The 18,256-nt window shown below is 44.2% G+C and overlaps 1 protein-coding gene across 3 annotated transcripts in view; it reads right to left on the bottom strand.

Annotated features, from left to right (window-relative positions):
- Positions 1–5,388: 5,388 nt before the first annotated feature.
- Positions 5,389–18,256, bottom strand: part of LOC125453123 (leucine zipper putative tumor suppressor 3) — a 204,167-nt gene continuing 191,299 nt past the window's right edge. For 2 of the 3 annotated variants that reach the window (XM_048533553.2, XM_048532686.2), the window contains exon 4: positions 5,389–17,502. In XM_048533553.2, coding sequence (XP_048389510.1) covers positions 16,795–17,502 — 708 coding nt within the window. In that variant the 3' untranslated portion in view covers positions 5,389–16,794. The remainder of the gene's footprint in view (positions 17,503–18,256) is intronic. The other variant, XR_007247922.2, reaches the window with a different exon arrangement.

The raw sequence follows: 18,256 nt of genomic DNA, 5'->3' as shown, positions 1-18,256 counted from the left end.
TAGCCAGGGACGCCCTCATCCCATCAATGAATAAAAACAAGACCAAAAAGGATTGGGCAGTAAAGGCTGGCTTAGCTTGCCAAATCCCAAGAACAAAGCCATATAACAACAGGGTGGTTAGAATGTGCAAGCTACAGGCTAGACAGGAGAACACATCAATACAATGAAGAGCAGGCTAGGTGAGAAAATGGGTCAGAAGTGATGTGAAACTATGCAAATCAGGTTCATTCTGGAATGCAAAAGCAAAATGTTACTCATGCTGGAAACCTGAAATCAAATCACAAAATGCTGGAAATGTTTCATTTTTAAGAAAGGTCATTGGCCTGAAGTATTAACTTTAGTTTCTCTTTCCATCAATGCTCCCCAACCTGCTGAGTATTTCCAGACTCTTCTGTTTTCATTTCAGGTTAGGTAATGTACCGCGGAGCAGAAGAATCAGCATGGGCTGGTTGGCTAACCCAAGACCTGATCATCTGTATCCCAGGATATTGTGGGAAGCTAGGGAACAAATTGCAGGATCCCTAGCGGAGATATTTGTATCATTGACAGCCATGGGTGTGGTGCCGGAAGTCTGGAGGGTGGTTAGTATTGTGCCATTATTTAAAAAAAAGGCTGCAAAGAAAAGTTAGGGAACAGACCAGTGAGCATAACATCAGTGGTGGGTACATTATTGGAAAGAACTCTGAGAGTCATAGAGCCATAGAGATGTGGAAGACAGAAATAGACCCTTCGGTCCAACTCGCCCATGCTGAACAGATACCCTAAATTAATCTAGTCCGATTTACCAGCATTTGGCCCATATTCCTGTAAACCCTTCTTATTCATGTAACCATCCAGATGCCCTTTAAATTTTGTAATTGTACCTGCCTCAACTACCTCCTCTGGCAGTTCATTCCATAGATGTACTACCCTCTGTGTTATAGCATTGTCCCTTAGGTCCCTTTTAAATCTTCCCTGCCTCACCTTAAGCCTTCGCCCTCGACCCTGGGGCAAACACCTTGATCATTCTGCCTCTGCATGCACCCCATGGTTTTATAAACCTCTATAAGGCCCCCAAAGCTCCAAGGAAAATAGCCCCAGCCTATTCAGCCTCTTCCTATAGCTCAAACTCTCTAACCCTGGTAACATGCTTGTAAGTCTTTCCTGAACCCTTCAAGTTTAGCAACATCTTTCCTATAGCAGGGAGAACCAGAACTGCATGCAGAATTCCAACAGTGGCCTAGAAAAGATCTACATGCATTTAGAAAGGCAAGGCCTGATTAGAGATTGGCAACATGGCTTTGTGGGTGGGAAATCATGTCTCACAAACATGACTGAGTTTTTGGAAGAGGTGACCAAGAAGACAAATGAAGACAAAATGGCAGACATTGTCTAGTGAATTTTAGCAAGGCCTTCCACAAGGTTCCACATGGTAGACTGGTTAGTAAGATTAGATCACATGGCATCCAGAAAGACCTAGCCAACACGATACAAAATTGGCTTGACAGTAGGAGGGTGACGGTTGAGGGTTTTTGTTCAGACTGAAGGCCTGTAAGCCAGCAGTGTGCTGGAAGAATTGATGCTGGGTCCACTATCTCTTGTCATCTATGTAGATGATCTGTATGAGAATATAGGAGGCTTGGTGAGTACGTTTGTGGATGACACCAAAATTGTTGGTGTAATGGACAATGACAAAGGTTATCTAAGAGTAGGAAGGGATCTTGATCAACTGGGCCAATTGACCGAGGAATGGCAGATACAGTTTAATTCATATAAATGTGAAGTGTTGTATTTTGGTAAGTCAGATCAGGGCAGGATTTGCACAGTTATTGCTGGGGCCAAATGAAGTGTTACTGAACTAAGACGCCTAAGAATGCAAGTGTATTGTTCCTTGAAAATTGCATCACAGGTAGACAGGTTGGCAAGGAGAATATTTGACATGCTTGCCTTCATCAGTCAGAGCATTGAGAACAGGAGTTAGGTTATCATGTTACTGCTGTACAAGGCATTGGTAAGGCCTCATTTGGAGTACTGCATACCATTCTGGTCACCCTCATTTAGGAACGGGGCTTTTAAACTGGAAAGGATGCAAAAAAGATTTCCAGGAATATTACTGAGACTGGAAGGTTTGAGTTGGAAGGAGAGGCTTGATAGGCTGGGACATCTTTCCCTGGAGCATAGGAAGCTGAGAAATGACCATGTCGAGGTTTTTAAAATCATGAGGGGCATAAATAAGGTGGATAGCCAAGGTTTATTCCCTTGGATAGTGGTGTCCAAAACTAGAGGCATAGGTTTAAGGTGAGAGAGGAAAGATTTAAAACAGACCTGGGAGTCAACTTTTTCACACAGAGAGTGGTGCGTGTATGTAACAAGCTGCTGGAGGAAGTGGTGGAGGCTGTAACAATGATAACCTTTAAGAGGCATTTGGACAGGTACATGGATAGTAAACGTTTAGAGAGATATGGGCCAAATGCAGGCGAATAGGACCAGTTCAGTTTAGGAAACCTGGTCAGCGTGGATGAGTTGGGCTGAAGTGTCTGTTTCTGCATTGTGTGTCTCCGTGATAATGACACTAAATAGCCTGTTTCTGTGCTGCAAAGTTTCTATGGAATGTTCTGGTTGTGATTCAAATTTCCAACATTTGGAATTTCTCCCCCCTGCAGGAGTGAAGGTTAACTTTGCGATGCTAGTGGACTTCTTATGTATTGTCACAATGTGTAACTGTCAATGGCTGCACAGCAAATACTTGTCTTCAGCGGCTAATACTAGAAATACACACTGAAATATGTATCAGCTTGGGGAATCAGGGGGCTTGGTATAGTGCGCACATGTTTGACATAGGATTGGGGAGACAGCTGGAGAGGACGTCTGGCAATACAGCAATCTGACATAATGCCTCCAGCACATAAGGCATGATACTGTGAAATCAGCCAAGTTCACTTCAGGGAAAAGTTAATTTAATCCATCTAAAATAGAGTGCATTGAGGTGAGGATCCACTTTCTTGCTGAAATACATTATTAATTCTGCACCTTTTCCACACTCTAAGCTGTCAGTCTTAGCTCAGTTGCTGACACTCTCACTGCTGAGGTCAAGACCCAGGAGTGCCCAGAGAATGTAGTCTATTTTGAGACTGCAGTACACTGCTCACAGTGATACTCTGTTAGCTGAGGGGTTAAACTAAAACTCCTTGCATGTGGAAGTAACGATCCAAAACACCATTCTGAGAATAACAGGGAGAGACAGAATCCAAGAATGGTATAGCACAGCAAGATGTCATTCAGCCCTTCTCCCCGTGCCAACCCTATGAAAGAGTGAAATAATTAGCTCCATGTTCCAAGAAGGAGTTTGATTTTCTTTGGGGTTAAAGGAATCAAAATGAGAAAAATGGAATGGAAGCAGGATATTGAGTTGGATGATCGGCCATGATCATATTGAATGGCAGAGCGGGCTTAAGAGCTGAATGGTCTATTCCTGCTCCTATTTTCTATGTTTCTGTGTTTCACTGCCCCGAACTTTCACAACAGCCCTTTAAGTTATTCTTTCTCCTTTCAAATATTTATCCAATTCCCGTTCCAAGAGTTTTTATTGAATAACTGCCCAGGCAGTGAATTCTACAACTATAACAATTCACAGTCAGAAATTGTTTCCCCTCATTTCTCCTCTAGTTCTTATCCAAACTCTTTTCAATCTGTCTCCTTCAGAAACTGTATCTCCTCACAAATTCCAAGGAAACACTGCATAACTTTGAACCTTCCTATCAAATATCCTTGAATCCTTCATGCTCCAAAGAAAACAAGCAGATTTTCCTTGAAACGAGGAGACTCGTCCTGGCCAAATTCTCGTCCATTGCTTCTGCAGCCTCTGTAAGGCCTCAACACCTCCATCCCACAGGTGGGGCCTGGGCGAGCGAGCGATTTTTAAATGCTTTAGAACTTGGTTTTGTATGCAGCCTTTATTTGTTAATCTGAGGGCTCAAAGCTTTTGTAGAGTAATCCAAACAGCCTACGCAAACACACATTTGCATACACACGCAGACAGATGCATACACATGCACACACACACACACATACATACACAGATACATATACACACACACACAAACACAAACAGACAAACATGCAGGCACATCTGGCATTGGACCCACTTTTCTCACTCTCTCACGCACACAAACATGCACACACTTAGACACTCTAAAGGCCCAGTTCTCACATCTCAAATGTCCAAACATACGCAGAGGGAGTGGCAGAGTGGCAATGTCATTGGGCTCATGAAAAAGAGCCCCAGGCTCATGTCCTGGGGATACAGGTTCAGAGCCCCACTATAGCATATAGAAATTTGAGTTTGACTAAGAAATTGAGGCTGAGTGAGAAGAGAGAATGATAAAGTACTTAGTAGTTGTAGTCTGCTAGGAATAGAGGAGCGGGAGCGAGAGACCTGAGTTTGGTGACAAGTGGATTAGGTTCAGGGATATTTGATAGGAAGGTTCAATGACTTCTGAGGGTCACGAGTCCACAATTGATGAGTTGTGGGTATAGTCAAGGCTGTGAAAGGCAGATTCTTATTTGTCAGAGAATCAAAGAATGTGGGAAAGAAATACAGGGATTGCTGGAAAGCTATTGTAAAAATGGGGGATAACAAAGCATGGAGCCCTCTGCTGGGTCTGTCCTGATGGTGGGACAGGACATATCTAGCGATGGTGATGGTGGTATCTGGGACATTGTTCATAAGGTATGATTCTGTGAGTATGACGATATCAGACTGTTGCTTGACTAGTCTATGAGACAGCTCTCCCAATTTTGGCACTAACCCCCAGCTGTTAGTGAGGAGGACTTTGCAGCGTCGACAGGGCTGTTTCTGCCATTGTCTTTTCCGGTGCCTAGGTTGATGCCAGGTGATCCTTCCAGTACCATTTCTTTGAGTTTTTGTCATGATTGGTATAACTGAGTGGCTTGCTAGGCCATTTCAGAGGGCAGTTGAGAGTCAACCACATTGCTGTGGGTCTGGAGTCACATGTAGGCCAGACCAGGTGAAGGTGGCAGATTTCTTTCCTTGACGGGCATTAGTGAACCAGATGGGTTTTTCCAGCAATCAGCAATGATTTCACGGTGATCAGTAGATATTTAATTCCAGACTTTTAAAAAAATATATTGAATTCAAATTCCACCATCTGCCGTGCTGGGATTCAAACAAAACAGCTCTAACAAATACCCCAGCCAGATGTTCTTCATCCTGAATAGGCCAAAAGACATTCACAGCTCAATAGTGTCCTATTAATGATACCTTAGGACCCATGTAATAAAGTGCTCTTCTGGCATTGTGCATCAGTGTGGCCTGTTTCTGCTCGAGTGTTGACATTAACTAAAGGCAGTGTTGTTTCAAGAATGAAAAATCATCAAGACACTGGGAAAAACTGTTATATATTCACGTTTATTGTTTTAAAATTTAATTCATGAACAGTATACAAGAGTATTTTATGGTACAAAAGAATCAACTTTTAATTTATTATATTGATAAGTTGATGTTCAGAAAATTAACACATGATTTTTTGTAAATGTGACCTCGGGAGCTAAACTCTCAAAGATGCGTCAAACTCATATACAACTAAAAGGAAATCAGGAGGAATTTTTGAAACTGGATATCAGCTTTCCAATAAAACTATTTTGTTCTGTCTTTAGTTCTGCAAGTACAGCAAGATCTACCGGCTCCACAACAACATGTGAGCTGTCAGAGTAATATTTACCACATACATAATTCAGGATATTTTTGTTGTGTATTCAATTTTACTTCTTTCCTATCAATTGTCCCTGCTCCAAAATAAAAATCTGCCTTACTCACAGTCCAATAGTGACTGGGGAGATGTTCCTTAAAAGTGCGCATTTTTTTTGGAAGAGGGATGTTTAAAATTATGATGAGTTTTGATACAGATTTAAAGAGAAACTGTTTCCACTAGCAGGGATCAATAAACAGAGGATACAGATTTAAGAATATTTGCAAAAGACTCAGACTGGGGAGTCAGAGATTTTTTGTTTAATCAGTGAGTCACTTCCTTGGATGGAGGTTGCCTGAAAAGGAAGTGCCCTCTGATTCAATTGTATTTTAGAAAAGGGAGTTGGGAAAATGCATGAAAGATGAAAAGAAAATGAAGAGTTTTGGGTAAAGGCAGGGGAGTTAGTCTAATTGAACCTTCCATTAGAAGTGTCAGCAGAGCCACAATGGGCTGAATGGCCTGCTTCAGTGCTGTATTATGATTCTGTGGGAAGGCAGCTACATCCAGTGTCTAGAATCACATGGGGAAATGGAGGGGACAAACCGGCATCCGATCCATTGTGTGCCACAACAGATTGTAACCCTGATTCTTTGCCAGCTGTCTTTAAATTCATGCATTAGCTTTTTAACTAGATTCACACTCACCATGTTCCAAATATCTCTCCTGAGTTTTAACATACACATGAAATTGTACCAAAACATCGTGGGAGAACTTACAAACTTTCCAGTGACAATTACTGTAATGGTTCCTGGTGAACAAGTTTATCTCTATGTTTTGTTGCATGTGATTTCGAGTTGATCATCTAAATGTCAGTATCCACTGGAAGAAAATTGAGTAAAAAGTGCTTCTTCATCAGTTTCCCAATAGGGATTTGTTTCACTATACATCACAGCTCATTGATCCTCATGCAGCTCCTCCTAACCATAGGTATCTAAAAAATACAGCAGTCAATTCTGGACAAAATGGCAAAACAATCACAGAGCAACTCAGAGATCTATGCTGAGGGATTCACTGTAAAAGTAGACATTGCCCACTAATAAATAGTATTTTTTACAAGTGTGCCATTTTATGCTTATTGCTTTGTTTCTAATACTATTACTCTGGCTGTGCTGTACAATCTGTCAGTATAAATATTATAGAACATACAACATAGAACATAGAACATTACAGCACAGAACAGGCCCTTCAGCCCACGATGTTGTGCCGACCATTGATCCTCATGTATGCACCCTCAAATTTCTGTGACCATATGCATGTCCAGCAGTCTCTTAAATGACCCCAATGACCTTGCATCCACAACTGCTGCTGGCAATGCATTCCATGCTCTCACAACTCTCTGTGTAAAGAACCCGCCTCTGACATCCCCTCTATACTTTCCACCAACCAGCTTAAAACTATGACCCCTCGTGCTAGCCATTTCTGCCCTGGGAAATAGTCTCTGGCTATCAACTCTATCTATGCCTCTCATTATCTTGTATACCTCAAATAGGTCCCCTCTCCTCCTCCTTTTCTCCAATGAGAACAGTCCGAGCTCAGTCAACCTCTCTTCATAAGATAAGCCCTCCAGTCCAGGCAGCATCCTGGTAAACCTCCTCTGAACCCTCTCCAAAGCATCCACATCTTTCCTATAATAGGGCAACCAGAACTGGACACAGTATTCCAAGTGCCGTCTAACCAAAGTTTTATAGAGCTGCAACAAGATCTCACGACTCTTAAACTCAATCCCCCTGTTAATGAAAGCCAAAACACCATATACTTTCTTAACAACACTGTCCACTTGGGTGGCCATTTTAAGGGATCTATGTGTCTGCTCACCAAGATCCCTCTGTTCCTCCACACTGCCAAGAATCCTATCCTTAATCCTGTACTCAGCTTTCAAATTCGACCTTCCAAAATGCATCACCTTGCATTTATCCAGGTTGAACTCCATCTGCCACCTCTCAGCCCATCTCTGCATCCTGTCAATGTCCCGCTGCAGCCTACAACAGCCCTCTATACTGTCAACGACACCTCCAACCTTTGTGTCGTCTGCAAACTTGCTGACCCATCCTTCAAGCCCCTCATCCAAGTCATTAATAAAAATTACAAACAGTAGAGGCCCAAGGACACAGCCCTGTGAAAGACCACTCACCACTGACTTCCAGGCAGAATATTTTCCTTCTACTATCACTCGCTGCCTTCTGTTGGCGAGCCAATTCTGTATCCAGACAGCTAAGTTCCCCTGTATCCCATGCCTCCTGACCTTCTGAATGAGCCTACCATGGAGAACTTTATCAAATGCCTTAATGAAGTCCATATACACCACATCCACAGCTCGACCCTCATCAACTTTTCTAGTCACATCCTCAAAGAACTCGATAAGGTTTGCGAGGCATGACCTGCTCCTCACAAAGCCGTGTTGACCGCATTTAATCAAGCCATGCTCTTCCAGATGGTCATAAATCCTATCCCTCAGAATCCTTTCTAACACCTTGCAGACAACAGACGTGAGACTTACTGGTCTGTAATTGCCGGGGATTTCCCTATTTCCTTTCTTGAAGAGAGGAATTACATTTGCCTCTCTCCAGTCCTCAGGTACGACTCCAGTGGAGAGCGAGGATGCAAAGATCTTCTCAAGTGGCGAAGCAATTGCATTTCTCGCTTCCCAAAGCAGCCGAGGACAAATCTGATCCGGGCCTGGAAACTTGTCAATCTTAATGTTTGACAAAATTTTCAGCACATCAGCTTCCTCTATCTCTATCCATTCCAGCATGCACACCTGCTCTTCAAAGGTTTCATTCACTACAAAGTTCGTTTCTTTCGTAAAGACAGAAGCAAAAAACTCATTTAGGGCTTCCCCTACCTCCTCTGACTCCACACATAAGTTCCCTATGCTATCCCTGATCGGCCCTACTCTTTCTTTGACCATATTCTCCCCTCTGAGAAGGTGGACTTCATGTCAGCACTCGCACTGCCACAGGCTTGCGTGGCACCCAATGTAAACTCAAATGGGTTACAAGGACACAAATCTTATGGCTCACAGGGAGCAGTAGCTTTCGAAGTTATACTGATGTCAATTTTCACCCAAAACTGCTTTGTGCGAGTGCAAAACTAGCAACATAGCCACTTGCACACCCAGATCTACGACCAGAAGCTAGGTTTTCTGAAGTACATAACATCTAATGCATACGCACATGGGTCACAGGGCGCACTAGATTCCTAATTTTTGAAACAAATGCCTCTGAGACATCAGTGGGGAAAAATAGTCTTTCTACATTAAATAAACTTTGGTATAAACTAAAGTGCTCAATATAATTCAACGTGTTATCGAGGGAGAATCAAGAGGAAACCAGAAATGTACTGAATGCAATACAAATATTCCACCATAATAATAAAATGTGAGGCTGGATGAACACAGCAGGCCAAGCAGCATCTCAGGAGCACAAAAGCTAACGTTTTGGGCCTAGACCCTTCCTCAGAGAGGGGGATGGGGTGAGGGTTCTGGAATAAATAGGGAGAGAGGGGGAGGCTGACCGAAGATGGAGAGAAGATAGGTGGAGAGTACAGGTGGGGAGGTGGGAGGGGATAGGTCAGTACAGGGAAGACAGACAGGTCAAGGAGATGGGATGAGGTTAGTAGGTAGGAGATGGAGGTGCAGCTTGGGGTGGGAGGAAGGGATGGGTGAGAGGAAGAACAGGTTAGGGAGGCAGAGACAGGTTGGACTGGTTTTGGGATGCAGTGGGTGGAGGGGAAGAGCTGGGCTGGTTGTGTGGTGCAGTGGGGGGAGGGGACAAACTGGGCTGGTTTTGGGATACGGTGGGGGAAAGGGGAGATTTTGAAGCTGGTGAAGTCCACATTGATACCATTGGGCTGCAGGGTTCCCAAGCGGAATATGAGTTGCTGTTCCTGCAACCTTCAGGTGGCATCATTGTGGCACTGCAGGAGGCCCATGATGGACATATCATCTAAAGAATGGGAGGGGGAGTGGAAATGGTTTGCGACTGGGAGGTGCAGTTGTTTATTGCGAACCGAGCAGAGGTGTTCTGCAAAGCAGTCCCCAAGCCTCTGCTTGGTTTCCCCAATGTAGAGGGAGCCACACCGGGTACAATGGATACAGTATACCACATTGGCAGATGTGCAGGTGAACCTCTGCTTAATATGGGAAGTCATCTTGGGGCCTGGGATAGGGGTGAGGGAGGAGGTGTGGGGGCAAGTGTAGCATTTCCTGCAGTTGCAGGGGAAGGTGCCGGGTGCGGTGGGGTTGGAGGGCAGTGTGGAGCGAACAAGGGAGTCACGGAGAGAGTGGTCTCTCCAGAAAGCAGACAAGGGTGGGGATGGAAAAATATCTTGGGTGGTGGGGTCAGATTGTAGATGGCGGAAGTGTCGGAGGATGATGCGTTGTATCCGGAGGTTGGTGGGGTGGCGTGTGAGAACGAGGGGGATCCTCTTTGGGCGGTTGTGGCAGGGGCGGGGTGTGAGGGATGTGTTGCGGGAAATGCGGGAGACGTGATTAAGGGCGTTCTCAACCACTGTGGGGGGAAAGTTGTGGTCTTTGAAGAACTTGGATATCTGGGATGTGCGGGAGTGGAATGCCTCATTGTGGGAGCAGATGCGGCGGAGGCGGAGGAATTGGGAATACAAATATTCCACCTCTTTTTTATTGCATGTAACTTACCATGGAATCAGCAATCAATGTTTTAGATTATTAAGCTTGTTAATAGACACAGAACATATACAGGGTTAAGGAAACAATTGGACATTGTGTAGGCTTTGAATGGTCAAAGGGAATTACCAGCTAACTGCTCACAAGATTATCCCAAAGTGAGACAGGATCCATGAACTATCAAAATGAGATTTCCCTACTGGAAAGAAATGAGCTGGAATAAATGGGGCATCTGCAGAATGTCAAGATACAATGTGTGCTGGGGTCTGTGCTTGGCCCTCAGCTATTTAAAACCTAAATCAAAAGGACCAAGCGAACAGCCTTCATGCTTGCGGGAGAGACAAAGCTAGGAGGAAAGGCAAGCAAATGATGTAACAAGGCTGCAAAGGTCAAAAATTGGACAAGGTGGCAGCAGATGGACTATATTGTGGCTACGGTGAAATTATGCTTGCAGCAATGTCCATTCTTCTGGTCTCCTTATTGAAAATATTTGCTCAAGGAGAACAAAAAAAGTTTACAGGGTCATCGGACCAGAAACGTTTTTTTCTTCATAGGTGCTGCCAAACCTGCTGAGCTTTTCCAGCAACTTTGTTTTTGTTCCAAAGTTTAGATTAATGCCTGGGATAAGATGACTATCCTACAAGAAGAGATTAAGTAGAATATTCTCAACAATTTAGAAGAATGGGAACTTACCTAATTAAAGCCTGTAAAATTGGCAGTGGGCTTTACAGGTGATATGAGCGAAGGCTTAGTATTATTATTGCTAAACTGTTAACCCAGAGACCCTGGCAATGTTCTGGGGACCCAGGTTCAAATCCTGTTAGGGCAGATTAGAGAATTTGAATTCAATAAAAAAAACTGGAATTAAGAGACGGTGACCAAGCATGTGGATGAGGGTAGGGAAGTTGACATGGTGTACATGGACTTCAGTAAAGTCTTTGATAAGGTTCCATATAATAGTAGGCTATTGGAGAAAATACAGAGGAATGGGATTGAGGGAGATTTAGCAGTTTGGATTAGAAACTGGCTTTCTGTAAGAAAGCAACGAGCAGTGTTTGATGGAAAATATTCATCCTGGAGTCCAGTTACTAGCGGTGTGCCTCAAGGATCTGTTTTGGGACCACTGCTGTTTGTCATTTTTATAAATGACTTGGACACAGGCATAGGTGGATGGGTTAGTAAGTTTGCAGATGACACAAAAGTAGGTGGAGTGGTGGACAGTGTGGAAGAATGTTGCAGGTTGCAGCGAGACTTGGATAAACTGCAGAATTGGGCTGAAAGGTGGCAAATGGAGTTCAATGGGGATAAATGTGACGTGATTCACTTTGGGAGGAATAATAGGAAGGCAGAATACTGGGTCAATGGAAAGATTCTTGGTACTGTGGATGTGCAGAGGGATCTTGGTGTCGATGCACATAGATCCCTGAAAGTTGCCACTCACGTTGATAGTGTTGTTAAGAAGGCTTACGGTGTTTTAGGTTTTATTGGTAGAGGGATTGAGTTCCGGAGCCGTGATGTCATGCTGCAACTGTACAAAACGGTAGTGCGGCCTCATTTGGAATATTGCATGCAGTTCCGGTCGCCCCATTACAGGAAGGATGTGGAAGCATTGGAAAAGGTGCAGAGGAGATTTATCAGGATGTTGCCTGGTCTGGAGCAAAGGTCTTATGAAGAAAGGCTGAGGGACTTGGGTCTGTTCTCATTGGAGAGAGGGAGGCTAAGAGGGGATTTAATAGAGACATACAAGATGGTCAGAGGATTAGATAGGGTGGACAGTGAGAGTCTTTTTCCGAGGATGATGACTTCAGCTTGTACAAGGGGGCATAGTTACAAATTGAGGGGTGATAGATTTAAGACAGATGTCAGAGGCAGATTCTTTACTCAGAGAGTGGTAAGGGCGTAGAACGCCCTGCCTGCCAATGTAGTTAACTCAGCCACATTAGGGGCATTTAAACAGTCTGTGGATAAGCATATGGATAATGATGGGATAGTGTAGGGGGAGGAGCTTAGATTAGTTCACAGGCCGGCGCAACATCGAGGGCCAAAGGGCCTGTTCTGCGCTGTATTGTTCTATGTTCTATGATGATCGTGAAATTACTGTGGGAAAAACCCATCTGATTCACTAATGCCCTTTAAGAGAGTACAGTCCTTATCTGATCTGGTCTTCACATGACCCCAGGCCACAGCAATGTGGTTAACTCTTAACTGCCCCCTGGATAATCAAGGAGGGGCAATAAATGCTGGCCCAGCCAGCAACACCCTCATCCCATGAATGAATGAAAAATGTTGTGAGGCTGCTTTGCTTGGTCATAGAGTCAGAAACTAGGGCTCAAACTTCAGGATAAACGTTGAGCCATTTAAAATTAAGATGAAGAGAAATTTGTTCATTCAGAGGATAGTTAAACTTCGGAATTCTTAGACCTGCGAGCTGCGGATGCTCAATCAATGAGCAGATTCTAGTTTGAATGGACAGATTGAGGACATTAACGGAATCAAGGGATATGGGTCAAGGGAAAGAGTAGGACTGATGGAAAGGTTTGGTTATGAGTTTACTGAATAATGCAGCAGGTTCATTGGTCTGTATGGCCTACTCCTATCTCATTTATAGAGCACCATCATGTGTGTAAACTCACCAGCACACATTCACCATAGACCTTGGGCCTAATTTCCTGCGGGTTTTCCAGTGAGGTCTCATAGAGGGCATTCCGCATATGCTAAGGGTGGATTGCATTAGACATAGAACAGTATACCATTAAAGATGCATGGACCACCAGTCCTGAGTGTTCACATTACCCTGCCCCACACTGTGGGACTGATTCTGGCTCTTCTGAGTCCGATGGGCAAAATAAGGCTGTTCAGAATTTCACGTCTGTACCTGTCCTGTGACCCACTGGCATGACAACAAATTGGAAAATCGCAATTACAGTACAAGTCACAGTGTATCAGATATAATGCAAAACTCACAACATTGAAGCCACCCAGATATGCAGCACAACCTTCACAACCATTCTTGATCTTGTAGCATTCCCCATTCACAGCATTTTACCCATTGTCTTAGGAGGGAATTAGGCAAAATAAAAAACAAGAATGATTGGTGATGTTGTACAGCTTCAAATTAATTTTCAGTCACACATTTGCAAATCGTACATTGTACCTTATAAATTTGACAGGTTCTTACTTAACTTCAATGACCTTATTAGGCTCTGCCAGTTAAGGATCACAGGTTTCCTGGTGATGCATTAAATTAACTGTTACACAGTGCTGGGAGAAAGATGTGTGGCAACTGAGAAATTGCATTGTCTAGTTGTACAGGAAATCCTTAGAAAGCATGTAACTTTAGCATGGATAATGTTTACCTTTAAACACAGCACAGGCACATATATTTACACAGAACTACACAAGCTTGACTCAATATTTACAAATGAACAAATTAATGGGTAATTACTCTTTTCATGTGGATAATACAATGGATAACAGCCAATAGCCAGTCGATTCTGTGAAGGCTGATACAGTGATGCACAGTTTCCAAATGACAGAGACTGATTCTTTTTATTCTTGCTGGTACTATAATATAATTTGGATGCATATCATTTAACTGCAATTCTTCTTTATTCCTCCCTGCCCATCTCAGAGGTGCAATTGGCTGAATGGCCTCCTTCCATGCTGCAGGATTCCAGGATTAAGTTCCTGACTGGGTGATCCTAACCAATTCTCTTTTATCACTAAGAATTCTGAGGCAGGGAAAAGGAAGAAATGAGTGAAAACTACTAAGGTTTAGGACTCCACTCAATTTAAAAGAGCCTGTGTTGAGTTTCACAATTCTAATATCCAGCTGCAAAACCACATAAACTTGCTGGTTACATATTTGAGGCACAGATGATATTGTTTTCCTGTTTTACACATTGCCAGATATGCTGTTATCACCAGATTTTACTCAAATATTTTTACCTCTAATGTAATATAGAGCAAGATATAACTGGAATAAGAATCAATTTCTAAGTTTTTCTGAGTGTGTTTAGAGAAGGCAAAATTTAAGAAGGATATGAAGAAAAGGAAGGGCATTGGGACTAAAACTGTTTTTTAAAGACTGCCATGCAGTTTTTTACATTTTGGGGAAAAAAAGTTAACATTCTTGTATTTGGAAATGTGGTTTGGACTTCTTGGCTCTAATATGACATTAGGTATTGACCTTTCAAGATAACAAAAGCTATTGACAAAAACTGATCCAGCTAAGTTCTTCCTGATGGTACAGGCAGAACTTGGAAGGAAGGAATGATGGCAAGAATTCTTTTTTTCCACCCAGAGGGAAAACAGGCTTGTGGAAAATCCTCCCAATGAAGGCCATTGAAGAAAGTGGCCACAGAGTTTGAGGTGATAATTAGATCTGTTTCTGGAAGGGAAAAGGATGGTGAAATATGTTAAAATGCATCAAAATCAGGGTGAAGACATTTCATAAGCAGTTTTTCATAGGAAATATAGAAGCACTAAACAGAACAGAGGAAACTGAACGGTTAAAGTCTCAAGGATTGTTAATGCACAACATGACAGTATTTGCAAAGTTCCGTGTAGCTCGATGCTTCTATCTAAAATTTGTGTTGGCATTCTAAACGAAGGTGTGAGCTTCAAGTTTTAAATTGAACAGCATTCACTGATTGAAATCTGAAATCTCTGTGGCAGCATTTACAAGATGGGAAAGTGATGGATATGCCACTTAATAGTGGAGCAATGCGCTGTATCTGGTTCTATGATGTACTGTGTGGCCTTCACAGAGACAGATGGGTTGTACAGGTAGTTGGTGAATTTCCACACTGAAGTCTGCAAGGGATCATTCACAGAGAATGTCATCACAAGCTGCCTCTTCAATTCCCAATCAGCTGCACGTGTGCTCAGACTGCGTGCCCCAGCCACTGTGCTCAGGGAGCACTGGAGTTGGCTAGTTGGCACTTTGGGCCCATTTCACAATTCAATTAGATCATGGCTGATCTCTAACGTTGTTGGCCCGCCTTGGTAATACATGACAATATAAAGTGAGACCCACCTGAAGTAAGACACTTTGATATGAGGTGAGTGTGAAGCCTCCTGTCGATGGCTGCAAGTCTTCATGAAGCCAGTGGCCTTGCACCCACCCGTCCCCTTCCCAGCTGGGAAGCAAAGAGGTGGGCACATCTCTGTAGGGCCAGGAAGGAATGCTTGGTTATAAAAACACTCTGACTTCAAGATGTAGCCTCCACCACCCCATCTTGGAGCCTGTCCCAACTCCAAGTGCTGCTGACACAGCAGCTCTCCAGTCAAAGTGGTGCCACCAGCAGCGGTGGCCAGAGCTGGGACAGCAGCCTTCCCCCATGGAAGCCTGACAGAGGCAATTTCGCCCAGTTCTGACAGGTCTGTCCAAGGGGGACGGTGAGCCACAATTGAGAGGCCAGGGAACGCGGAACAAAAGGTGGGGGCACTGCTGGGCACCCCCCCCCCCCCCATCAACCTTGAGCTCACAGAAACATTGGTGAGGTTTATCCAGTAGCCTGACGCACGGCCTGGGCATCCTTCCATTGTTAGTAAAATACCAGCAGCAGGCGAAGTCTGGCCTTCGGTGGCTATTAATTGGCCACTTGATGTCCTCATCAATGTTTCTGGCCTACATGTCATTGGAAGACCTGACTGAAACCCATTGTATAAAAACAGAAACAGTTTGGACAAGTTCTGAACATCAAGCAGCAATATCTGAGCAGGGGTAAAACAGTTAAAGTTTCACGGTCCTTGTACCAGGGTTAGAAGATGTTAGAGAATGAACTTGTATTAAACAAGTGCACAGTCAGGGGATGTGAGAAATGATAGGAAGGTGCAATGAGCTGTTGGAGAACAGAATGAAAGGGGAAAGACCAACGGCGGGGGGGCAGAAGCGATTCACCGGCTGATAGATCTAACTGACCACCGACCCAAGGAGCACCTTGCAGCTTTTCAGCTTTCTGCTCTCCGCATTAGTCTGTTTTATTATGATTCCCAGCCCAAAGCTGGAAGAGACATTGGCAGTCGGGCACAGTGTCAAGCAGGGAAATGGCTACACTGGCATATACCACTAGCCACACTGGTATAAACCAGGATGGAGTGGGCCAGAGGCCGCCTGACCCCTCTACTCCACATCAGCAGACGATGGGGAACAGAAACTGAACTTTAAAGAGGATTCACTGTAAAGGATGGTTGTGGAGAGGGAGGACGGCATGTAACTTAATCCACAGCCAATTTCAAACTAAAATAGAGGCCACATTTGTGGTGTTCTTTCTTAACATTGCACTGAAACAGAAACAAAATACCAGATGCCTATGAATGGAACCGGCAAATAGGTTTAGGCAGGGCGTGGAAACCAACCCACTCCACGTTATCAACATGAAGAACAGTCAGCGTCACAGATTATATTTCAGTGGATTCGATCCGTTCGAGTCGCGATGGTGTCCATTGCTTCATTTCGTCGGCAGTGGGTGAACTGGCCTTTGTGTTTATCTCTCCCAGTTTACTTTCCAGCACCTGGTTCTTCTGGTACATTTCCACATAGTTCAGCTGCAGCTGCTTCTGATATTTGATGACTTTCTCTTTCTCATCCTGCCACGTCTGCCTCTCCTCCTCGAACTGTGCCACCTGCTGCTCATGCTGCTGCCTCTCTAGCCTCAGCTCTCCCTGCAGCCGTTCGATCTGCTTCTCCAGCGCTTTGACCGTGTCCTTGTTCTGTCGCTGCATTTTTGCCTCGTCACTTTCGCAGGCCAGCTCCTCCCTCGGCTCGTCCGCAGATTCTTCGCTGTCCCAGTTCTGGTGGGCCCTGGCGGCCAGTGCCTGTTTTAATCCACAAATCTCCACTTCATTCTGGCCTAGCTTTTCCCGCAGGAGTTGAGCCTCGCTGGTTTTCCTCTGCAGCTCATTCTCACACACTTCCAACTCTATGCCCTTGGCATTGACCGAGTCCTTCAGTATGAGGACTTGCTCCTCTTTGGCCCGCAACGCTGATGTTGCCTCTTTCAGCTGTGTCCTCAGAGCCACCATTTCATTCAGTTTCTGGGCCACGTCAGCTTGGGAATCTTTCATCTGCTGCTTCATTAGCGAGATCTCTCCGGCTTTCTGACACACCTACCAGACAAACACACAACGTGAGAGAACAGCAGTCCAGGCAACACCTCATTCTATTAACATCCCCACCCTTGTTTGCCAACACTTCACAACTTGCCCATTTCCCGACCCCCACAAATTCCTCCAGGGAGTCCTCAGCGATATCTATACTTATCCAACTTTGGCCTCAGGAGCAGCTGTCATTTTGGCTTCACCTTTGACAACGTGCCTTTAGCTGTGTGGAGCCTGAGAACTCGAATCAGCCTTAGGAGTGGCATGGTGCCCAGGTTCGATTCCAGCCTCGGGTGGCTGTCTGTGTAGAGTTTGCACATTCTCCCCGCGTCTGCGTGGGTTTCTTCCAGGTGCTCCAGTTTCCTCCCACAGTTCACAAATATGCAGGTTATGAAGTGCAAGGTTAGAGGGAAAGGGTAGGAAGGAGGATGCACTGGAAATTTTGAAAAACATGAGGAAAGATAAGTCCCCAGGGCCAGACAGGAGATACCTCAGGTTTCTACAGGAAGCAAAGGAAGAGATGCTGCCCCTTTAGCAATTATGTTGCATCCTCACTGTCCAGTGGAGTAGTTACCAGAAGATTGGAGGGTGGCAAATATCATTCCCTTGTTCAAGAAAGGGAATAGGGATAATTCTGGGAATTACAGACTGGTCAGTCTTACTTCTGTGATGGGCAAATTATTGGAGAGGATTCTGAGAGATCGTATTTATGATTATTTGGAAAAGCACAATTTGATTAGAAATAGTCAGCATGGCTTTGTGA

This window comes from Stegostoma tigrinum, chromosome 1 (genome assembly GCF_030684315.1).
Source record: "Stegostoma tigrinum isolate sSteTig4 chromosome 1, sSteTig4.hap1, whole genome shotgun sequence".
NCBI classification, from domain to species: Eukaryota; Metazoa; Chordata; class Chondrichthyes; order Orectolobiformes; family Stegostomatidae; genus Stegostoma; species Stegostoma tigrinum.
The sequence above is the reverse complement of the archived record's forward strand: the minus strand, read 5'-3'. Positions and strand labels throughout refer to the sequence as shown.